Source organism: Saccoglossus kowalevskii, chromosome 3 (assembly GCF_978046115.1).
Source record: "Saccoglossus kowalevskii chromosome 3, keSacKowa6.1, whole genome shotgun sequence".
NCBI classification, from domain to species: Eukaryota; Metazoa; Hemichordata; class Enteropneusta; family Harrimaniidae; genus Saccoglossus; species Saccoglossus kowalevskii.
In genome coordinates, this window is record NC_140643.1 from 12,259,419 (window position 1) to 12,280,316 (window position 20,898).

General features: G+C 40.5%; 1 protein-coding gene across 1 annotated transcript in view; it reads left to right on the forward strand.

Annotated features, from left to right (window-relative positions):
• LOC102801474 (Fanconi anemia group D2 protein-like) overlaps positions 1 to 20,898 on the forward strand; it is a 69,617-nt gene that overhangs the window by 36,353 nt on the left and 12,366 nt on the right. Inside the window, exons 26-35 of the mRNA XM_085497559.1 lie at positions 2,494 to 2,602; positions 3,167 to 3,287; positions 3,917 to 4,154; positions 4,607 to 4,723; positions 5,427 to 5,555; positions 7,013 to 7,131; positions 7,957 to 8,070; positions 8,272 to 8,399; positions 8,885 to 8,984; positions 9,634 to 9,756. Coding sequence (XP_085353685.1) covers positions 2,494 to 2,602; positions 3,167 to 3,287; positions 3,917 to 4,154; positions 4,607 to 4,723; positions 5,427 to 5,555; positions 7,013 to 7,131; positions 7,957 to 8,070; positions 8,272 to 8,399; positions 8,885 to 8,984; positions 9,634 to 9,756 — 1,298 coding nt within the window. The remainder of the gene's footprint in view (positions 1 to 2,493; positions 2,603 to 3,166; positions 3,288 to 3,916; positions 4,155 to 4,606; positions 4,724 to 5,426; positions 5,556 to 7,012; positions 7,132 to 7,956; positions 8,071 to 8,271; positions 8,400 to 8,884; positions 8,985 to 9,633; positions 9,757 to 20,898) is intronic.

The window sequence follows — 20,898 nt, forward strand, 5'->3', positions numbered from 1 at the left end:
AATGAAAGATGTGTCCTGTGTCATTATGACAACAGTGAACAAGAGATTTGATTAAATAATAGATAACCATATATGGTCATGTGAACTCATTAATATGCATAGCAGTCATATCTAAAACACTGTCGCAGTTAGGAAGATGAATCCTGTGTTATTATGACAACAGTGAACAAGAGATTTGATTAACAGATGACCATATATGGTCATGTGAACTCATTAATATGCATAACCATTATATCTTAAACACTGTTGCAGTTAGGAAGATGAATCCTGTGTTCTTATGACAACAGTGAACAAGAGATTTGATTAAAATAACAGATGACCATATATGGTCATGTGAACTCATTAATATGCATAGCAGTCATATCTGAAACACTGTCGCAGAGCAGGACATGTAACTAGTGTCATTATGAAGACATTGAATGAAAGATGTAACTGACATTAGAAATGGCTATATATGATTATGTAATATATGATTATGTAATCTCATTATTGTGCATAAGAACATGGCTCATTATATATCCTGAAAACCATATTTTGATAACCAAACCAAGTAAATACATGGTACCAACTTCATTTTGACCTCATGTTACTGATAATTCAAGCTACCTGATTGTCTAACATGTGACCACATTAATTACGAAACAGAATCTTGTCAGCTTGGGCCCCGGTGACGCCGCTTGCGGCTTTAATTTTCTTTCTTCTTTCTTTCTTCTTTCTTCCGTAACTTTTTTCGTCAAGCCGTTTGAGAAAACCGCTGAACGGAATGGTCTGATAATGCTCTATACTGATAGTCCCTAATGTGAACTGGTGCAACATGCTTTCAGAATTTTGATTGGCCAATTAGTTTGGCAGCCATATTGGATTGAAATAAAACCGGAAGTGGCTGTTTGACCACTTTCTGAGGGTCTAGGCGTCTAGATTTTTTTATGGTATATAGTACAACTCATGTGTAATAAATATCAGCAATAAAAACTTTAGCGGTCATGTGACTTTTCCCGCCATTTTGTTTTTCCTAAAAACGGCAAAAAACACTTTAAAATCTTCTTCTTCAGAACCGCCAAGTAAAATGTTCTCATATTCAGTACTTAGCTTCTACATATGGAGCAGATTTAGATTTGAGAAATTCATTATGATTGGTCACGTGGTTTGGCTGCCATTTTGGATTTGTTCTCAACAGGAAGTAGTTTTTTACTCATGCCACACTTGAGCGTTAATCTCAAATATTGCGTCATGGCATGTCCCTTTCCAACCCTTTCAGAAACCTAAAAAAAATTTCAGATCAGTCACATGGTTTCGCCGCCATCTTGGATTTTAAACAAAATTGATCAAAAGTTTGGGCATTTATTTCTCAGAGGTGATTCAACGAATCTACTAGATGTTTTTATATTTACCATGCCTGGCCTCAACTGCATATGAAAAAAATAATATATTTTCGATAAGTCATGTGGTTTGGCCGCCATCTTGCATTTTGTGAAAATTGAAATTATGCAACTACATGTTTTGTATTAGTCCGATTGGAATAAAATTTTGTATGTGTATTCTACTCTTTAGATACATTCTTTCCCCTGAATGGCATATGGCTAGGTCATGTGGCTACACGCCCATGGGGTGGGGGCTTCTAACCTCATTAATATGCATAGCTGCTATATCTCAAGCACTGTTGCAGTTAGGAAGATGATTCCTGTGTTATCATGACAACAGTGAACAAGCAATTTCATTAAAATAACAGATTACCATATATGGTCATGTGAACTCATTAATATGCATAACTGTTATATCTCAAGCACTGTTGCAGGTAGGAAGATGATTCCTGTGTTATCATGACAACAGTGAACCTTAGATTTGATTAAAATAACATATGACCATATATGGTCATGTGAACTCATTAATATGCATAACTGTTATATCTCAAGCACTGTTGCAGGTAGGAAGATGAAACCTGTGTTATTATGATGATGTTAAACAAGAGATTTGAATAAAATAACAGATGACCATATATGGTCATGTGAGCTCATTAATATGCATAATCGTTGTATCTCAAACACTGTTGCAGTTAGGAAGATGAATCCTGTGTTATCATGACTATGTTGAACAAGAGATTTGATTAAAATAACAGATGACCATATATGGTCATGTGAGCTCATTAATATGCATAATCGTTGTATCTCAAACACTGTTGCAGTTAGGAAGATGAATCCTGTGTTATCATGACTATGTTGAACAAGAGATTTGATTAAAATAACAGATGATGACCATATATTAATAACCTTTATATCTCAAATAAATACATGGAACCAACTGCATTTCGACCTCATGGTACTAATCATTCAAACTAATTGTGTATCATGTGTATCATTTGACATTATTTATGGCATGTATACTTGGGCCCCTGTGATGCTGCTTGCAGCTTTAATTTGATTTTTGCGACAGACGTTCAAATCGTGTCTTTTCACACATTACTCAAGATTTCACATTGAATCTATTTATTTTCAGATTCTCAATGCATTTGCTGGTCAGACTGATACAGAGATGAAAGGCAAAGTGTTGTCAAGGTTACAAAACATTACATCATCTCAGACCTTATTAGAGAAATGTCTTGCTGGTAATTTATTTTAACAGATCAATATATTATTATTCATAGCGATTGGTCTTCAACCCACATTTATTCTCAACCAAACTTTTAGTGCCACATTTTACGTATTATTATGAATTTTTCTTTATTGTCTTAGTTAATGGACATAGAAAACATCAACAAATTTATGGGAGTCTATTTTGAAAAAGGTGTAAACAGTTTTGGTCTGACTGCATGTTACTTTGTTTAAACATCACACATATTTATGTTGAGGTACCTCCACTTTGGAAAAAGTAGTAAAAAAGTGACTTGTGTTCATGCAACAAATATTTCTGTTCCTATTTATGAACATTACCAATTTTCCAAAGTTGGAATGGAAGTGAGAGTGAGGCTAGTGTTTAGAATCGATCAAATTTACACAATGTGTATGTTATACAAGAATGGTTCTTTATTTACATGTGTTCTGTGTCACTTTCTTATAACACTTATCAACATTTTAAAAGTTGTTGGGAAAGATATTTGAATATTATTATTTATACAACTTTGTTGTGTGAAAATAGTCAAATAGTGAAGCACGACCTATTGATATTGCAGTTACGCCAGGTTACCAACCACCAATGGCAAACTTTGATGGTGATACCTTGACTGTTGTACCTGTACCAGGTGGTGCTAGTACGTCAGGAATGGCTGTCAAGAAGGGAAGGAAACCAAAAGGGTGAGTCGAACTCTACTACATTTACATCATTCTTTTAACATTTGTAGAGGTTATGGATCATCATGTCTCATGATACTCGAGGGGAAAACAAATTACTGAAAAGTCCAACAATATAACCATACAATTAAAAAATAACGCATTGCTTGAAAACAGGAGAGGTTTACAGTTGGACAGATCTGTATGGAAAAGATACGAGTTGCCTCCCTAACGCCCTCTATAGTTCATTTTTCTATCCACAAAATCTAATACGGTGTTAACACATTTCTTCCTTATATGTGCTTGCTGGAGGATAACTAATGTTCATGTACAAAGGGTGCTACATGATAATTTCTCGTACATATAAACAATAGGAATGCTTTTTGGGTACATAATGACTTTAGTAACTCTTGTCTTGTACATGTGCTATAATGGTGATAAGTTACAGTTCTTATATTATATATGGCATGTACGTGTATGCCAAGGGTGCTACATTGTTTTATTGTCTTCGTCAACCGTGGTTAATGCCTTGTACACATTCGTTCAGCGAGCCTTGTCTGCATGAATGCACATTGCAATGGATACATTATTATGTCATGGATTGTAATTATACATTGGTTGATTATGTGTGTTTTTCTTTTAATATATTGTAGTAAGAAAGCGGGTGATAAGGATAATACTATAAACACATCAAGTACAGAGACACAGATGAATAGTACATCTACTCAGCTGGATAATGACTCCCCAGGGAAGGAATCAAAGTGTGACAAGGTGATGGTAAACCTCTCTCTCTACAGACCATTTTTCAGAGAACTCGACATAGAAGTATTTACAATACTCAACTGTGGATTGGTCACAAAAGCTGTGTTAGATACGCAGATGTACACTAAGGTGAGTTATGTCATGATTCCATGGCAACACATAATCACTATTTTGTAGTGTTTTAAATGTAGATATTCAGATTGTCCACAATTACACTTAATGATGGTGAAAGTCATCTCACAGGAGACCTAGATTTGGGATATCAGCAAAGTCACATGTGATTTAAGTGTTAGTTAGTTGCACTTTGTCAACTTTTGACAATCAAAATGGTTGACACTATGTTATGTGAACTTGAATCTGGTTAAAATTAGGGAAATAATTACCATCATACAAATGACCAACTGATCATTCCTGTAGTTAGGCAGAATTTAATTTTGCTGACAAGAAAATTTTGTTTCTATTGATCGTGGTGCATACAAACCTGGGGAAAAAAAAGTTTGTGATTATGAGTGTATATGATTTGCCAACCAGCATGAATCCACAATGTGTATACATACATAATAGATATATTTGTTCCACAGGAAGTTACAGTCTTACAGATTCAGCCACCTCAGTTGGAGTTTTTACTAGAAGATTTGACAAGAAAACTAGACCATGCTTTAATAGCTTCTGCTTCAAAAAGAAGAACTTTTCTCAAGGTAAAAAATGTGTGTGACCGTTATCGTCACTACAATAAATTTGTCTCTGTTTTAATAAAGTTTAGAAATTGAAATTACAGATTTGGTTTCTTATATACTCCAGGTTTCATGGTCTTGCAGTAACCAAGGTGATTAAATCTACCGTAAAATTTGTATTAGAAGCCGCATCCCTAATAGAAGTCACACCCATCCTTTTTGTACAATTGAGAACCAAAAATTCACCATTTTTCATATGTGTAGATGCATTGATGCATTATGCATTGAAAATGGATAAAAAGCACATATACTCACATGGGTTTATTTATAGTACGTCTTCTTTATTGGACAACATCACAGCGTCCATGTCTGCATGGAATCAATTCATTGTAGCGAGTTTTATAGAGCTATATCAAAAAAGAAAGGCCGAGAAGAACATAATTCAGGCTGCCATCACCCCTCATTGACAGCTGGTAGGTGTTAAGTTGTCTCGTCCAGTCCTTTAACGGCCAATTAAATACATGATGCAACAAAATATTTATTAGTGGTTTCCTTTAAAACTGCAAAACACAATAGAATTTTGGGAAGCCATCCAACTGCCCGCAACTTACTCAGGTGCGACTTCTCGAGGGGTCACAGTACTATGTGCTGAAGAACAAAATAAGTATATATTTGGTCAAATTTTTATTTGCCTTGTTATAATGATAATAATTATGTTTATATTTAGACCAAAGCTGATAAGAACACTGGATTTTCCCATCTGGACAGACACTCAAATGTTGATATAGCACAGAAAGCAGTCATATTATTACCATCTATTTGTGATCACCTTGAGAGTACCAGTGGATTCTTTCAGGTATTGAACATCTAGCAATACATTATTGTTATATTGCATCTTTTAATAATAAATGTGAATCTTGAACATTCTAGACCTTTTTATTTTACTGTTGACACATTGAAATAAAGTGAGCAGGAAAACTGGTCTCTGCCTCTCAGTATCCCCTTGCAACAATGTAATATTTTGAGAAACATTGTCTGCTGTTTTTGTTTTGTCTTTGACTTCAACTTGAATATGGGAAAATTTGTTCCACTAAATTTGATGAGGGAACTTGAATTTGAAATGATCTTCTATCCTTGTGATTACTTAATAATTCATTGTGTTCTAATGTAGAAAACATTAAGGATTATATTTTCATATTTCAATTTGAATCAAAATCTATTCCTTTTTGAAAATGGTTGTATCAAGTGGTAACTTGTTAAGATTAATAAAAGTGCTGATGTCAAAACAAACACTGCTGGCAATGTTGCAACAATTGATAATAGTTGATCATGACAGTTTACTGCTTGCCCTATTTGATAATAGTTGAGCATGGCAGTTTACTGTTTGCCCTATTTGATAATAGTTGATCATGACAGTTTACTGCTTGCCCTATTTGATAATAGTTGATAATTACAGTTTACTGCTTGCCCTATTTGATAATAGCTGATAATGACAATTTACTGCTTGTCCTATTTGATAATAGCTGATATTGATGATTTACTGTTTGCTCTAGGCAATAATAGCTGATAATGACAGTTTACTGCTTGCCCTATTTGACAATAGCTGATAATGACAGTTTACTGATTGCCCTATTTGATAATAGCTGATAATGACAGTTTACTGTTTGCCCTATTTGATAATAGCTGATAATGACAGTTTACTGCTTGCCCTATTTGATAATAGCTGATCATGACAGTTTACTGATTGCCCTATTTGATAATAGCTGATCATGACAGTTTACTGCTTGCCCTATTTGATAATAGCTGATAATGACAGTTTACTGCTTGCCCTATTTGATAATAGCTGATAATGACAGTTTACTGATTGCCTTATTTGATAATAGCTGATAATGACAGTTTACTGCTTGCCCTATTTGATAATAGCTGATAATGACAGTTTACTGCTTGCCCTATTTGATAATAGCTGATCATGACAGTTTACTGCTTGCCCTATTTGATAATAGCTGATAATGACAGTTTACTGCTTGCCCTATTTGATAATAGCTGATAATGACAGTTTACTGCTTGCCCTATTTGATAATAGCTGATAATGACAATTTACTGATTGCCCTATTTGATAATAGCTGATAATGACAGTTTACTGCTTGCCCTATTTGATAATAGCTGATAATGACAATTTACTGATTGCCCTATTTGATAATAGCTGATAATGACAGTTTACTGCTTGCCCTATTTGATAATAGCTGATAATGACAGTTTACTGCTTGCCCTATTTGATAATAGCTGATATTGATGGTTTACTGTTTGCTCTAGGCGATAATAGCTGATAATGATGGTTTATTAGATGGGCCAGGAATGTTTACTGATGAATCTCAACTGATGTCAAAATGTTTTCAACTTTTATTACAAGCATTGATGTCATTATTCTCATGGTAAGTGACTGAGTGGATGAATGAATGACTGAAACATTGTTTTAAATATCATAATTATCCTTTCTCAGTGTTATAGATTAAGTGTTTACTTACTCCCATAGTCAGGCTGAATTATTGTTTTTTTTAAAAATTGACAGTGATACTCATTATGTGGAATAATAAAATTTAATTCTAAGTATATTCTAGGCCATCAAGTTTCCAATGTCCCATTATTCAAAATTAAGACCACCACTGTAATTCATATTACTACATCTTAGTGTGAGGTAGGACATAGGGTCTAGGGTCAAAGGTGAAATACATAGTACTATGGGTCTCATATTGAACACAGTGCAGTACATGACTACCGCCCTCTAATAGCTGATTTTCCGTTCAACTGCAGAAACTCGCGTATTGCGAACGATTTGATTTTGAACTCGAATTTCTATTTTCATAGCTCAAATTCGAAGGCCAATCCTTGACTGGGAAATATTGCGTTTAGATACTCTTACTTCATTGAAATTGACCACCATCAAATGTGTACACCCCCCAAAATACTTCGCGTTTGTTGAATCCCACGCGATGTTTGATGCCACTACGATGCTATGACATTTGTTTGTCCTGTTCTTACATTCGATTTTACACATAACGCAGGATCATTTAAATTTGAGATAGTGAATAGAACATGGTCTATTTACTATCTCAAATTTATACGTAATGAATATGCAAAGCTAATCTTTGTATGTGTATTGTTTTCTTTTCAACCCTGTAAATTTATATTCAAGTGAATATTTGTGCAATCCATGGAATATTTAATCTTCTATAGCAGTGCAATGTTTCCTCTTTCAGGAGTGGGTTTGTGTTGAGTGAGAATAAAAATCTACTCAAGAAAGCACTTACTATTTTATCAACCCGCATTAAAGTAACTGGTCCATCACAGAGTAATTTCCAAGAAATTCTAAGGTATGTAATGATACTACTACTATGTTTTCACAGTGTTGAAACTAGCAACATCTGGAATGCTGTCATTGAACACACATGATCATACAGGTTTGAATCTCGTAAAATACTGTATACTCGTATTTTTGGGTTGCTGTATTTTATTATGGGAGCTGCACAGATTATACTTTAAAAATGAAAGTATCTCAATTAATTTTGTTTCAGACAATCATTTAATTATTTGGAGAACTTCTCATCCACTGTACCAAATCTTACAAGTGCTGTGACTTTGATTAAATTACTGGTGGCATTAAGTGAAAGGACTGATACTGAGGAGTTCAATGAAAAAATTGGTGAGTTTGGTTTCTTTTTTTTGTGTGTGTGTAATGCGTATTATTAATGCATATCTTAATTAAATTGATATGTTTTGATAATTACAGTTCAGTAATGTCTTGATAATATTTTGCAGTAAGACATTATTCAGACAAGTTTTACCAGACTAATTAATTACTAGACTTTTACATCATGTCAGTATTTCTGATATTAGAATATTTATTACCGATATATGTATGTATATGACATATGTAAATATATAAAGTATACCATGATTTGAATCTATGTTTTATGTATACCATGATTTGAATCTATGTTTTATGTATACCATGATTTGAATCAATGTTTTATGTATACCATGATTTGAATCTATGTTTTATGTATACCATGATTTGAATCTATGTTTTAAGTATACCATGATTTGAATCTATGTTTTATGTATACCATGATTTGAATCTATGTTTTATGTATACCATGATTTGAATCTGAGTTTTATGATTTTCAGCTGCCCTGTCTGTATCTCTGTTGAAGCGTGAATGGTTTGCTGCTGATGGTGAAAAAGAGAAAGGATCAAAACACAATGAAAATCTACAAGTTATATTGAAGTAAGGATAGTAACCTAATATGTCTTTCAATTTGTAGATACATTGTACAAATAAATAAATGTCCTATTGCCAGTAGCTGGTCTAAGGACTCTCTCCACTTTGCCATGGATGTTACCTGACTCAGCCAAATATGCAACAATGTAACTGACAGCAACCAGCAGTTCTATTATTATTTTAATAATGAAGTTTTATAATTAAATTATCTGACTGTGTAATATTAGAAAATGTAGTTAATATGCATATACTTTGTATGTACAATACTCAATCGCGTTAGGGCCCAGTGTCCTCAACTCAGAAAATCATGATTTTTTTAGGGGTGGGCACTTACCCCTCAGGAAAAGAGTGAAAATGACAATTTTAATTCACCATCAGTCAAAATCTTCATTGTCAAATGTGTTGGATCGTACGCAAACTCTCGATAAAAAGCACCTTCTGCCATGATGTTTTCTTTCATGATTTGACCTGCAACAACGACCTAATAGGTCAAGTCTATTATTAACTATCAGAATGCTGTGTTGTATCGACACAATTCTTTGGAAATTTTGATGTTGTAAAGTCCCTCAGTAATTGCCTACCTGGTGCGGGAGTTAGGTCTATGTAAATATCCGATGTAATGGGTTGCTATATATCAATTGATGTATCTTTACAGGATGCACATGTCATACTCTAATGATGTTTTTGAGTCTATTGAAACCATAGCAACTGTAGCAGTACCTGAATTAATCAATACTGATAATAAAGGATGCTCTGACACCTACCCTACATTGACAAAGTATGTATCTTTTATTTTTCAAATTATTATATTCAAAAATCAATTTTTAGCTGTGTTTTGACAACCTGTATTCACATATATATGTGGTTGCGTGGAGAACATGTGGTCAGATAAGTCAATCTGTGTTCACATGGACAACAAGTGTCACATAAGGCAGTCCGTTGTGGCATCAACAACATATGGTCAGATAAGTCAATCAGTGGTCGCATGAAAAACATGTGGTCACATAGGCCAATCTGTGTTGCATGGAAAGCATGTGGTCACATAGGCCAATCTGTGTTTGCATGGAAAGCATGTGGTCACATAGGCCAATCTGTGTTGCATGGAAAGCATGTGGTCACATAGGCCAATCTGTGTTGCATGGAAAGCATGTGGTCACATAGGCCAATCTGTGTTGCATGGAAAGCATGTGGTCACATAGGCCAATCTGTGTTGCATGGAAAGCATGTGGTCACATAAGCCAATCTGTGTTGCATGGAAAGCATGTGGTCACATAAGCCAATCTGTGTTTGCATGGAAAGCATGTGGTCACATAGGCCAATCTGTGTTGCATGGAAAGCATGTGGTCACATAGGCCAATCTGTGTTGCATGGAAAGCATGTGGTCACATAGGCCAATCTGTGTTGCATGGAAAGCATGTGGTCACATAGGCCAATCTGTGTTTGCATGGAAAGCATGTGGTCACATAGGCCAATCTGTGTTGCATGGAAAGCATGTGGTCACATAGGCCAATCTGTGTTGCATGGAAAGCATGTGGTCACATAGGCCAATCTGTGTTGCATGGAAAGCATGTGGTCACATAGGCCAATCTGTGTTGCATGGAAAGCATGTGGTCACATAGGCCAATCTGTGTTGCATGGAAAGCATGTGGTCACATAGGCCAATCTGTGTTGCATGGAAAGCATGTGGTCACATAGGCCAATCTGTGTTTGCATGGAAAGCATGTGGTCACATAGGCCAATCTGTGTTGCATGGAAAGCATGTGGTCACATAGGCCAATCTGTGTTGCATGGAAAGCATGTGGTCACATAGGCCAATCTGTGTTGCATGAAAAGCATGTGGTCACATAGGCCAATCTGTGTTGCATGGAAAGCATGTGGTCACATAGGCCAATCTGTGTTTGCATGGAAAGCATGTGGTCACATAGGCCAATCTGTGTTGCATGGAAAGCATGTGGTCACATAGGCCAATCTGTGTTGCATGGAAAGCATGTGGTCACATAGGCCAATCTGTGTTGCATGGAAAGCATGTGGTCACATAGGCCAATCTGTGTTGCATGGAAAGCATGTGGTCACATAGGCCAATCTGTGTTGCATGGAAAGCATGTGGTCACATAGGCCAATCTGTGTTGCATGGAAAGCATGTGGTCACATAGGCCAATCTGTGTTTGCATGGAAAGCATGTGGTCACATAGGCCAATCTGTGTTGCATGGAAAGCATGTGGTCACATAGGCCAATCTGTGTTGCATGTGGTCACATAGGCCAATTTGTGGTCGCATGGAAAGCATGTGGTCACATAGGCCAATTTGTGGTCGCATGGAAAGCATGTGGTCACATAGGCCAATCTGTGTTGCATGGAAAGCATGTGGTCACATAGGCCAATCTGTGTTGCATGGAAAGCATGTGGTCACATAGGCCAATCTGTGTTGCATGGAAAGCATGTGGTCACATAGGCCAATCTGTGTTGCATGGAAAGCATGTGGTCACATAGGCCAATCTGTGTTGCATGGAAAGCATGTGGTCACATAGGCCAATCTGTGTTGCATGGAAAGCATGTGGTCACATAGGCCAATCTGTGTTGCATGGAAAGCATGTGGTCACATAGGCCAATCTGCGTTTGCATGGAAAGCATGTGGTCACATAGGCCAATTTGTGGTCGCATGGAAAGCATGTGGTCACATAGGCCAATCTGTGTTGCATGGAAAGCATGTGGTCACATAGGCCAATCTGTGTTCACATGGAAAGCATGTGGTCACATAGGCCAATCTGTGTTTGCATGGAAAGCATGTGGTCACATAGGCCAATCTGTGTTGCATGGAAAGCATGTGGTCACATAGGCCAATCTGTGTTTGCATGGAAAGCATGTGGTCACATAGGCCAATCTGTGTTGCATGGAAAGCATGTGGTCACATAGGCCAATCTGTGTTTGCATGGAAAGCATGTGGTCACATAGGCCAATCTGTGTTGCATGGAAAGCATGTGGTCACATAGGCCAATCTGTGTTTGCATGGAAAGCATGTGGTCACATAGGCCAATCTGTGTTGCATGGAAAGCATGTGGTCACATAGGCCAATCTGTGTTTGCATGGAAAGCATGTGGTCACATAGGCCAATCTGTGTTTGCATGGAAAGCATGTGGTCACATAGGCCAATCTGTGTTGCATGGAAAGCATGTGGTCACATAGGCCAATCTGTGTTGCATGGAAAGCATGTGGTCACATAGGCCAATCTGTGTTTGCATGGAAAGCATGTGGTCACATAGGCCAATCTGTGTTGCATGGAAAGCATGTGGTCACATAGGCCAATCTGTGTTTGCATGGAAAGCATGTGGTCACATAGGCCAATCTGTGTTTGCATGGAAAGCATGTGGTCACATAGGCCAATCTGTGTTGCATGGAAAGCATGTGGTCACATAGGCCAATCTGTGTTTGCATGGAAAGCATGTGGTCACATAAGCCAATCTGTGTTTGCATGGAAAGCATGTGGTCACATAGGCCAATCTGTGTTGCATGGAAAGCATGTGGTCACATAAGCCAATCTGTGTTGCATGGAAAGCATGTGGTCACATAGGCCAATCTGTGTTGCATGGAAAGCATGTGGTCACATAGGCCAATCTGTGTTTGCATGGAAAGCATGTGGTCACATAGGCCAATCTGTGTTGCATGGAAAGCATGTGGTCACATAGGCCAATCTGTGTTTGCATGGAAAGCATGTGGTCACATAGGCCAATCTGTGTTTGCATGGAAAGCATGTGGTCACATAGGCCAATCTGTGTTTGCGTGGAAAGCATGTGGTCACATAGGCCAATCTGTGTTTGCATGGAAAGCATGTGGTCACATAAGCCAATCTGTGTTTGCATGGAAAGCATGTGGTCACATAGGCCAATCTGTGTTGCATGGAAAGCATGTGGTCACATAGGCCAATCTGTGTTGCATGGAAAGCATGTGGTCACATAGGCCAATCTGTGTTGCATGGAAAGCATGTGGTCACATAGGCCAATCTGTGTTGCATGGAAAGCATGTGGTCACATAGGCCAATCTGTGTTGCATGGAAAGCATGTGGTCACATAGGCCAATCTGTGTTGCATGGAAAGCATGTGGTCACATAGGCCAATCTGTGTTGCATGGAAAGCATGTGGTCACATAGGCCAATCTGTGTTCACATAGAAAGCATGTGGTCACATAAACCAATCTGTGTTCACATGGAAAGCATGTGGTCACATAGGCCAATCTGTGTTGCATGGAAAGCATGTGGTCACATAGGCCAATCTGTGTTTGCATGGAAAGCATGTGGTCACATAGGCCAATCTGTGTTGCATGGAAAGCATGTGGTCACATAGGCCAATCTGTGTTCGCATGGAAAGCATGTGGTCACATAAGCCAATCTGTGTTCGCATGGAAAGCATGTGGTCACATAAGCCAATCTGTGTTTGCATGGAAAGCATGTGGTCACATAGGCCAATCTGTGTTTGCATGGAAAGCATGTGGTCACATAGGCCAATCTGTGTTGCATGGAAAGCATGTGGTCACATAAGCCAATCTGTGTTTGCATGGAAAGCATGTGGTCACATAGGCCAATCTGTGTTGCATGGAAAGCATGTGGTCACATAGGCCAATCTGTGTTGCATGGAAAGCATGTGGTCACATAGGCCAATCTGTGTTGCATGGAAAGCATGTGGTCACATAGGCCAATCTGTGTTGCATGGAAAGCATGTGGTCACATAGGCCAATCTGTGTTGCATGGAAAGCATGTGGTCACATAGGCCAATCTGCGTTTGCATGGAAAGCATGTGGTCACATAGGCCAATTTGTGGTCGCATGGAAAGCATGTGGTCACATAGGCCAATCTGTGTTGCATGGAAAGCATGTGGTCACATAGGCCAATCTGTGTTCACATGGAAAGCATGTGGTCACATAGGCCAATCTGTGTTTGCATGGAAAGCATGTGGTCACATAGGCCAATCTGTGTTGCATGGAAAGCATGTGGTCACATAGGCCAATCTGTGTTTGCATGGAAAGCATGTGGTCACATAGGCCAATCTGTGTTGCATGGAAAGCATGTGGTCACATAGGCCAATCTGTGTTTGCATGGAAAGCATGTGGTCACATAGGCCAATCTGTGTTGCATGGAAAGCATGTGGTCACATAGGCCAATCTGTGTTTGCATGGAAAGCATGTGGTCACATAGGCCAATCTGTGTTGCATGGAAAGCATGTGGTCACATAGGCCAATCTGTGTTTGCATGGAAAGCATGTGGTCACATAGGCCAATCTGTGTTTGCATGGAAAGCATGTGGTCACATAGGCCAATCTGTGTTGCATGGAAAGCATGTGGTCACATAGGCCAATCTGTGTTGCATGGAAAGCATGTGGTCACATAGGCCAATCTGTGTTTGCATGGAAAGCATGTGGTCACATAGGCCAATCTGTGTTGCATGGAAAGCATGTGGTCACATAGGCCAATCTGTGTTTGCATGGAAAGCATGTGGTCACATAGGCCAATCTGTGTTTGCATGGAAAGCATGTGGTCACATAGGCCAATCTGTGTTGCATGGAAAGCATGTGGTCACATAGGCCAATCTGTGTTTGCATGGAAAGCATGTGGTCACATAAGCCAATCTGTGTTTGCATGGAAAGCATGTGGTCACATAGGCCAATCTGTGTTGCATGGAAAGCATGTGGTCACATAAGCCAATCTGTGTTGCATGGAAAGCATGTGGTCACATAGGCCAATCTGTGTTGCATGGAAAGCATGTGGTCACATAGGCCAATCTGTGTTTGCATGGAAAGCATGTGGTCACATAGGCCAATCTGTGTTGCATGGAAAGCATGTGGTCACATAGGCCAATCTGTGTTTGCATGGAAAGCATGTGGTCACATAGGCCAATCTGTGTTTGCATGGAAAGCATGTGGTCACATAGGCCAATCTGTGTTTGCGTGGAAAGCATGTGGTCACATAGGCCAATCTGTGTTTGCATGGAAAGCATGTGGTCACATAAGCCAATCTGTGTTTGCATGGAAAGCATGTGGTCACATAGGCCAATCTGTGTTGCATGGAAAGCATGTGGTCACATAGGCCAATCTGTGTTGCATGGAAAGCATGTGGTCACATAGGCCAATCTGTGTTGCATGGAAAGCATGTGGTCACATAGGCCAATCTGTGTTGCATGGAAAGCATGTGGTCACATAGGCCAATCTGTGTTGCATGGAAAGCATGTGGTCACATAGGCCAATCTGTGTTGCATGGAAAGCATGTGGTCACATAGGCCAATCTGTGTTGCATGGAAAGCATGTGGTCACATAGGCCAATCTGTGTTCACATAGAAAGCATGTGGTCACATAAACCAATCTGTGTTCACATGGAAAGCATGTGGTCACATAGGCCAATCTGTGTTGCATGGAAAGCATGTGGTCACATAGGCCAATCTGTGTTTGCATGGAAAGCATGTGGTCACATAGGCCAATCTGTGTTGCATGGAAAGCATGTGGTCACATAGGCCAATCTGTGTTCGCATGGAAAGCATGTGGTCACATAAGCCAATCTGTGTTCGCATGGAAAGCATGTGGTCACATAAGCCAATCTGTGTTTGCATGGAAAGCATGTGGTCACATAGGCCAATCTGTGTTTGCATGGAAAGCATGTGGTCACATAGGCCAATCTGTGTTGCATGGAAAGCATGTGGTCACATAGGCCAATCTGTGTTGCATGGAAAGCATGTGGTCACATAGGCCAATCTGTGTTCACATGGAAAGCATGTGGTCACATAGGCCAATCTGTGTTGCATGGAAAGCATGTGGTCACATAGGCCAATCTGTGTTGCATGGAAAGCATGTGGTCACATAAGCCAATCTGTGTTCGGATGGAAAGCATGTGGTCACATAGGCCAATCTGTGTTCGCATGGAAAGCATGTGGTCACATAGGCCAATCTGTGTTGCATGGAAAGCATGTGGTCGAATAAGCCAATCTGTGTTCGCATGGAAAGCATGTGGTCACATAAACCAATCTGTGTTTGCATGGAAAGCATGTGGTCACATAAGCCAATCTGTGTTCGCATGGAAAGCATGTGGTCACATAGGCCAATCTGTGTTTGCATGGAAAGCATGTGGTCACATAGGCCAATCTGTGTTTGCATGGAAAGCATGTGGTCACATAGGCCAATCTGTGTTTGCATGGAAAGCATGTGGTCGAATAAGCCAATCTGTGTTGCATGGAAAGCATGTGGTCACATAAGCCAATCTGTGTTGCATGGAAAGCATGTGGTCACATAGGCCAATCTGTGTTGCATGGAAAGCATGTGGTCACATAGGCCAATCTGTGTTTGCATGGAAAGCATGTGGTCACATAGGCCAATCTGTGTTTGCATGGAAAGCATGTGGTCGAATAAGCCAATCTGTGTTCGCATGGAAAGCATGTGGTCACATAGGCCAATCTGTGTTTGCATGGAAAGCATGTGGTCACATAGGCCAATCTGTGTTTGCATGGAAAGCATGTGGTCACATAGGCCAATCTGTGTTTGCATGGAAAGCATGTGGTCACATAGGCCAATCTGTGTTTGCATGGAAAGCATGTGGTCACATAGGCCAATCTGTGTTTGCATGGAAAGCATGTGGTCACATAGGCCAATCTGTGTTTGCATGGAAAGCATGTGGTCACATAGGCCAATCTGTGTTTGCATGGAAAGCATGTGGTCGAATAAGCCAATCTGTGTTCGCATGGAAAGCATGTGGTCACATAGGCCAATCTGTGTTTGCATGGAAAGCATGTGGTCACATAGGCCAATCTGTGTTTGCATGGAAAGCATGTGGTCACATAGGCCAATCTGTGTTTGCATGGAAAGCATGTGGTCGAATAAGCCAATCTGTGTTCGCATGGAAAGCATGTGGTCACATAGGCCAATCTGTGTTTGCATGGAAAGCATGTGGTCACATAGGCCAATCTGTGTTTGCATGGAAAGCATGTGGTCGAATAAGCCAATCTGTGTTTGCATGGAAAGCATGTGGTCACATAGGCCAATCTGTGTTTGCATGGAAAGCATGTGGTCACATAGGCCAATCTGTGTTTGCATGGAAAGCATGTGGTCGAATAAGCCAATCACTGGTCGCATGGAAAGCATGTGGTCACATAGGCCAATCTGTGTTTGCATGGAAAGCATGTGGTCACATAGGCCAATCTGTGTTTGCATGGAAAGCATGTGGTCACATAGGCCAATCTGTGTTTGCATGGAAAGCATGTGGTCACATAAGCCAATCTGTGTTTGCATGGAAAGCATGTGGTCACATAGGCCAATCTGTGTTGCATGGAAAGCATGTGGTCACATAAGCCAATCTGTGTTGCATGGAAAGCATGTGGTCACATAGGCCAATCTGTGTTGCATGGAAAGCATGTGGTCACATAGGCCAATCTGTGTTTGCATGGAAAGCATGTGGTCACATAGGCCAATCTGTGTTGCATGGAAAGCATGTGGTCACATAGGCCAATCTGTGTTTGCATGGAAAGCATGTGGTCACATAGGCCAATCTGTGTTTGCATGGAAAGCATGTGGTCACATAGGCCAATCTGTGTTTGCGTGGAAAGCATGTGGTCACATAGGCCAATCTGTGTTTGCATGGAAAGCATGTGGTCACATAAGCCAATCTGTGTTTGCATGGAAAGCATGTGGTCACATAGGCCAATCTGTGTTGCATGGAAAGCATGTGGTCACATAGGCCAATCTGTGTTGCATGGAAAGCATGTGGTCACATAGGCCAATCTGTGTTGCATGGAAAGCATGTGGTCACATAGGCCAATCTGTGTTGCATGGAAAGCATGTGGTCACATAGGCCAATCTGTGTTGCATGGAAAGCATGTGGTCACATAGGCCAATCTGTGTTGCATGGAAAGCATGTGGTCACATAGGCCAATCTGTGTTGCATGGAAAGCATGTGGTCACATAGGCCAATCTGTGTTCACATAGAAAGCATGTGGTCACATAAACCAATCTGTGTTCACATGGAAAGCATGTGGTCACATAGGCCAATCTGTGTTGCATGGAAAGCATGTGGTCACATAGGCCAATCTGTGTTTGCATGGAAAGCATGTGGTCACATAGGCCAATCTGTGTTGCATGGAAAGCATGTGGTCACATAGGCCAATCTGTGTTCGCATGGAAAGCATGTGGTCACATAAGCCAATCTGTGTTCGCATGGAAAGCATGTGGTCACATAAGCCAATCTGTGTTGCATGGAAAGCATGTGGTCACATAGGCCAATCTGTGTTGCATGGAAAGCATGTGGTAACATAGGCCAATCTGTGTTCGCATGGAAAGCATGTGGTCACATAGGCCAATCTGTGTTTGCATGGAAAGCATGTGGTCACATAGGCCAATCTGTGTTGCATGGAAAGCATGTGGTCACATAGGCCAATCTGTGTTGCATGGAAAGCATGTGGTCACATAGGCCAATCTGTGTTCACATGGAAAGCATGTGGTCACATAGGCCAATCTGTGTTGCATGGAAAGCATGTGGTCACATAGGCCAATCTGTGTTGCATGGAAAGCATGTGGTCACATAAGCCAATCTGTGTTCGGATGGAAAGCATGTGGTCACATAGGCCAATCTGTGTTCGCATGGAAAGCATGTGGTCACATAGGCCAATCTGTGTTGCATGGAAAGCATGTGGTCGAATAAGCCAATCTGTGTTCGCATGGAAAGCATGTGGTCACATAAACCAATCTGTGTTTGCATGGAAAGCATGTGGTCACATAAGCCAATCTGTGTTCGCATGGAAAGCATGTGGTCACATAGGCCAATCTGTGTTGCATGGAAAGCATGTGGTCACATAGGCCAATCTGTGTTTGCATGGAAAGCATGTGGTCACATAGGCCAATCTGTGTTGCATGGAAAGCATGTGGTCACATAGGCCAATCTGTGTTTGCATGGAAAGCATGTGGTCACATAGGCCAATCTGTGTTTGCATGGAAAGCATGTGGTCACATAGGCCAATCTGTGTTTGCATGGAAAGCATGTGGTCACATAGGCCAATCTGTGTTTGCATGGAAAGCATGTGGTCACATAGGCCAATCTGTGTTTGCATGGAAAGCATGTGGTCGAATAAGCCAATCTGTGTTGCATGGAAAGCATGTGGTCACATAAGCCAATCTGTGTTGCATGGAAAGCATGTGGTCACATAGGCCAATCTGTGTTGCATGGAAAGCATGTGGTCACATAGGCCAATCTGTGTTTGCATGGAAAGCATGTGGTCACATAGGCCAATCTGTGTTTGCATGGAAAGCATGTGGTCGAATAAGCCAATCTGTGTTCGCATGGAAAGCATGTGGTCACATAGGCCAATCTGTGTTTGCATGGAAAGCATGTGGTCACATAGGCCAATCTGTGTTTGCATGGAAAGCATGTGGTCACATAGGCCAATCTGTGTTTGCATGGAAAGCATGTGGTCACATAGGCCAATCTGTGTTTGCATGGAAAGCATGTGGTCACATAGGCCAATCTGTGTTTGCATGGAAAGCATGTGGTCACATAGGCCAATCTGTGTTTGCATGGAAAGCATGTGGTCACATAGGCCAATCTGTGTTTGCATGGAAAGCATGTGGTCGAATAAGCCAATCTGTGTTCGCATGGAAAGCATGTGGCCACATAGGCCAATCTGTGTTTGCATGGAAAGCATGTGGTCACATAGGCCAATCTGTGTTTGCATGGAAAGCATGTGGTCACATAGGCCAATCTGTGTTTGCATGGAAAGCATGTGGTCGAATAAGCCAATCTGTGTTCGCATGGAAAGCATGTGGTCACATAGGCCAATCTGTGTTTGCATGGAAAGCATGTGGTCACATAGGCCAATCTGTGTTTGCATGGAAAGCATGTGGTCGAATAAGCCAATCTGTGTTTGCATGGAAAGCATGTGGTCACATAGGCCAATCTGTGTTTGCATGGAAAGCATGTGGTCACATAGGCCAATCTGTGTTTGCATGGAAAGCATGTGGTCGAATAAGCCAATCACTGGTCGCATGGAAAGCATGTGGTCACATAGGCCAATCTGTGTTTGCATGGAAAGCATGTGGTCACATAGGCCAATCTGTGTTTGCATGGAAAGCATGTGGTCACATAGGCCAATCTGTGTTCGCATGGAAAGCATGTGGTCACATAAGCCAATCTGTGTTTGCATGGAAAGCATGTGGTCACATAGGCCAATCTGTGTTTGCATGGAAAGCATGTGGTCGAATAAGCCAATCACTGGTCGCATGGAAAGCATGTGGTCACATAGGCCAATCTGTGTTCACATGGAAAGCATGTGGTCACATAGGCCAATCTGTGTTGCATGGAAAGCATGTGGTCACATAGGCCAATCTGTGTTTGCATGGAAAGCATGTGGTCACATAGGCCAATCTGTGTTTGCATGGAAAACATGTGGTCACATAGGCCAATCTGTGTTGCATGGAAAGCATGTGGTCACATAGGCCAATCTGTGTTTGCATGGAAAGCATGTGGTCACATAGGCCAATCTGTGTTTGCATGGAAAGCATGTGGTCACATAGGCCAATCTGTGTTTGCGTGGAAAGCATGTGGTCACATAGGCCAATCTGTGTTGCATGGAAAGCATGTGGTCACATAGGCCAATCTGTGTTTGCATGGAAAGCATGTGGTCGAATAAGCCAATCACTGGTCGCATGGAAAGCATGTGGTCACATAGGCCAATCTGTGTTCACATGGAAAGCATGTGGTCACATAGGCCAATCTGTGTTGCATGGAAAGCATGTGGTCACATAGGCCAATCTGTGTTTGCATGGAAAGCATGTGGTCACATAGGCCAATCTGTGTTTGCATGGAAAACATGTGGTCACATAGGCCAATCTGTGTTGCATGGAAAGCATGTGGTCACATAGGCCAATCTGTGTTTGCATGGAAAGCATGTGGTCACATAGGCCAAT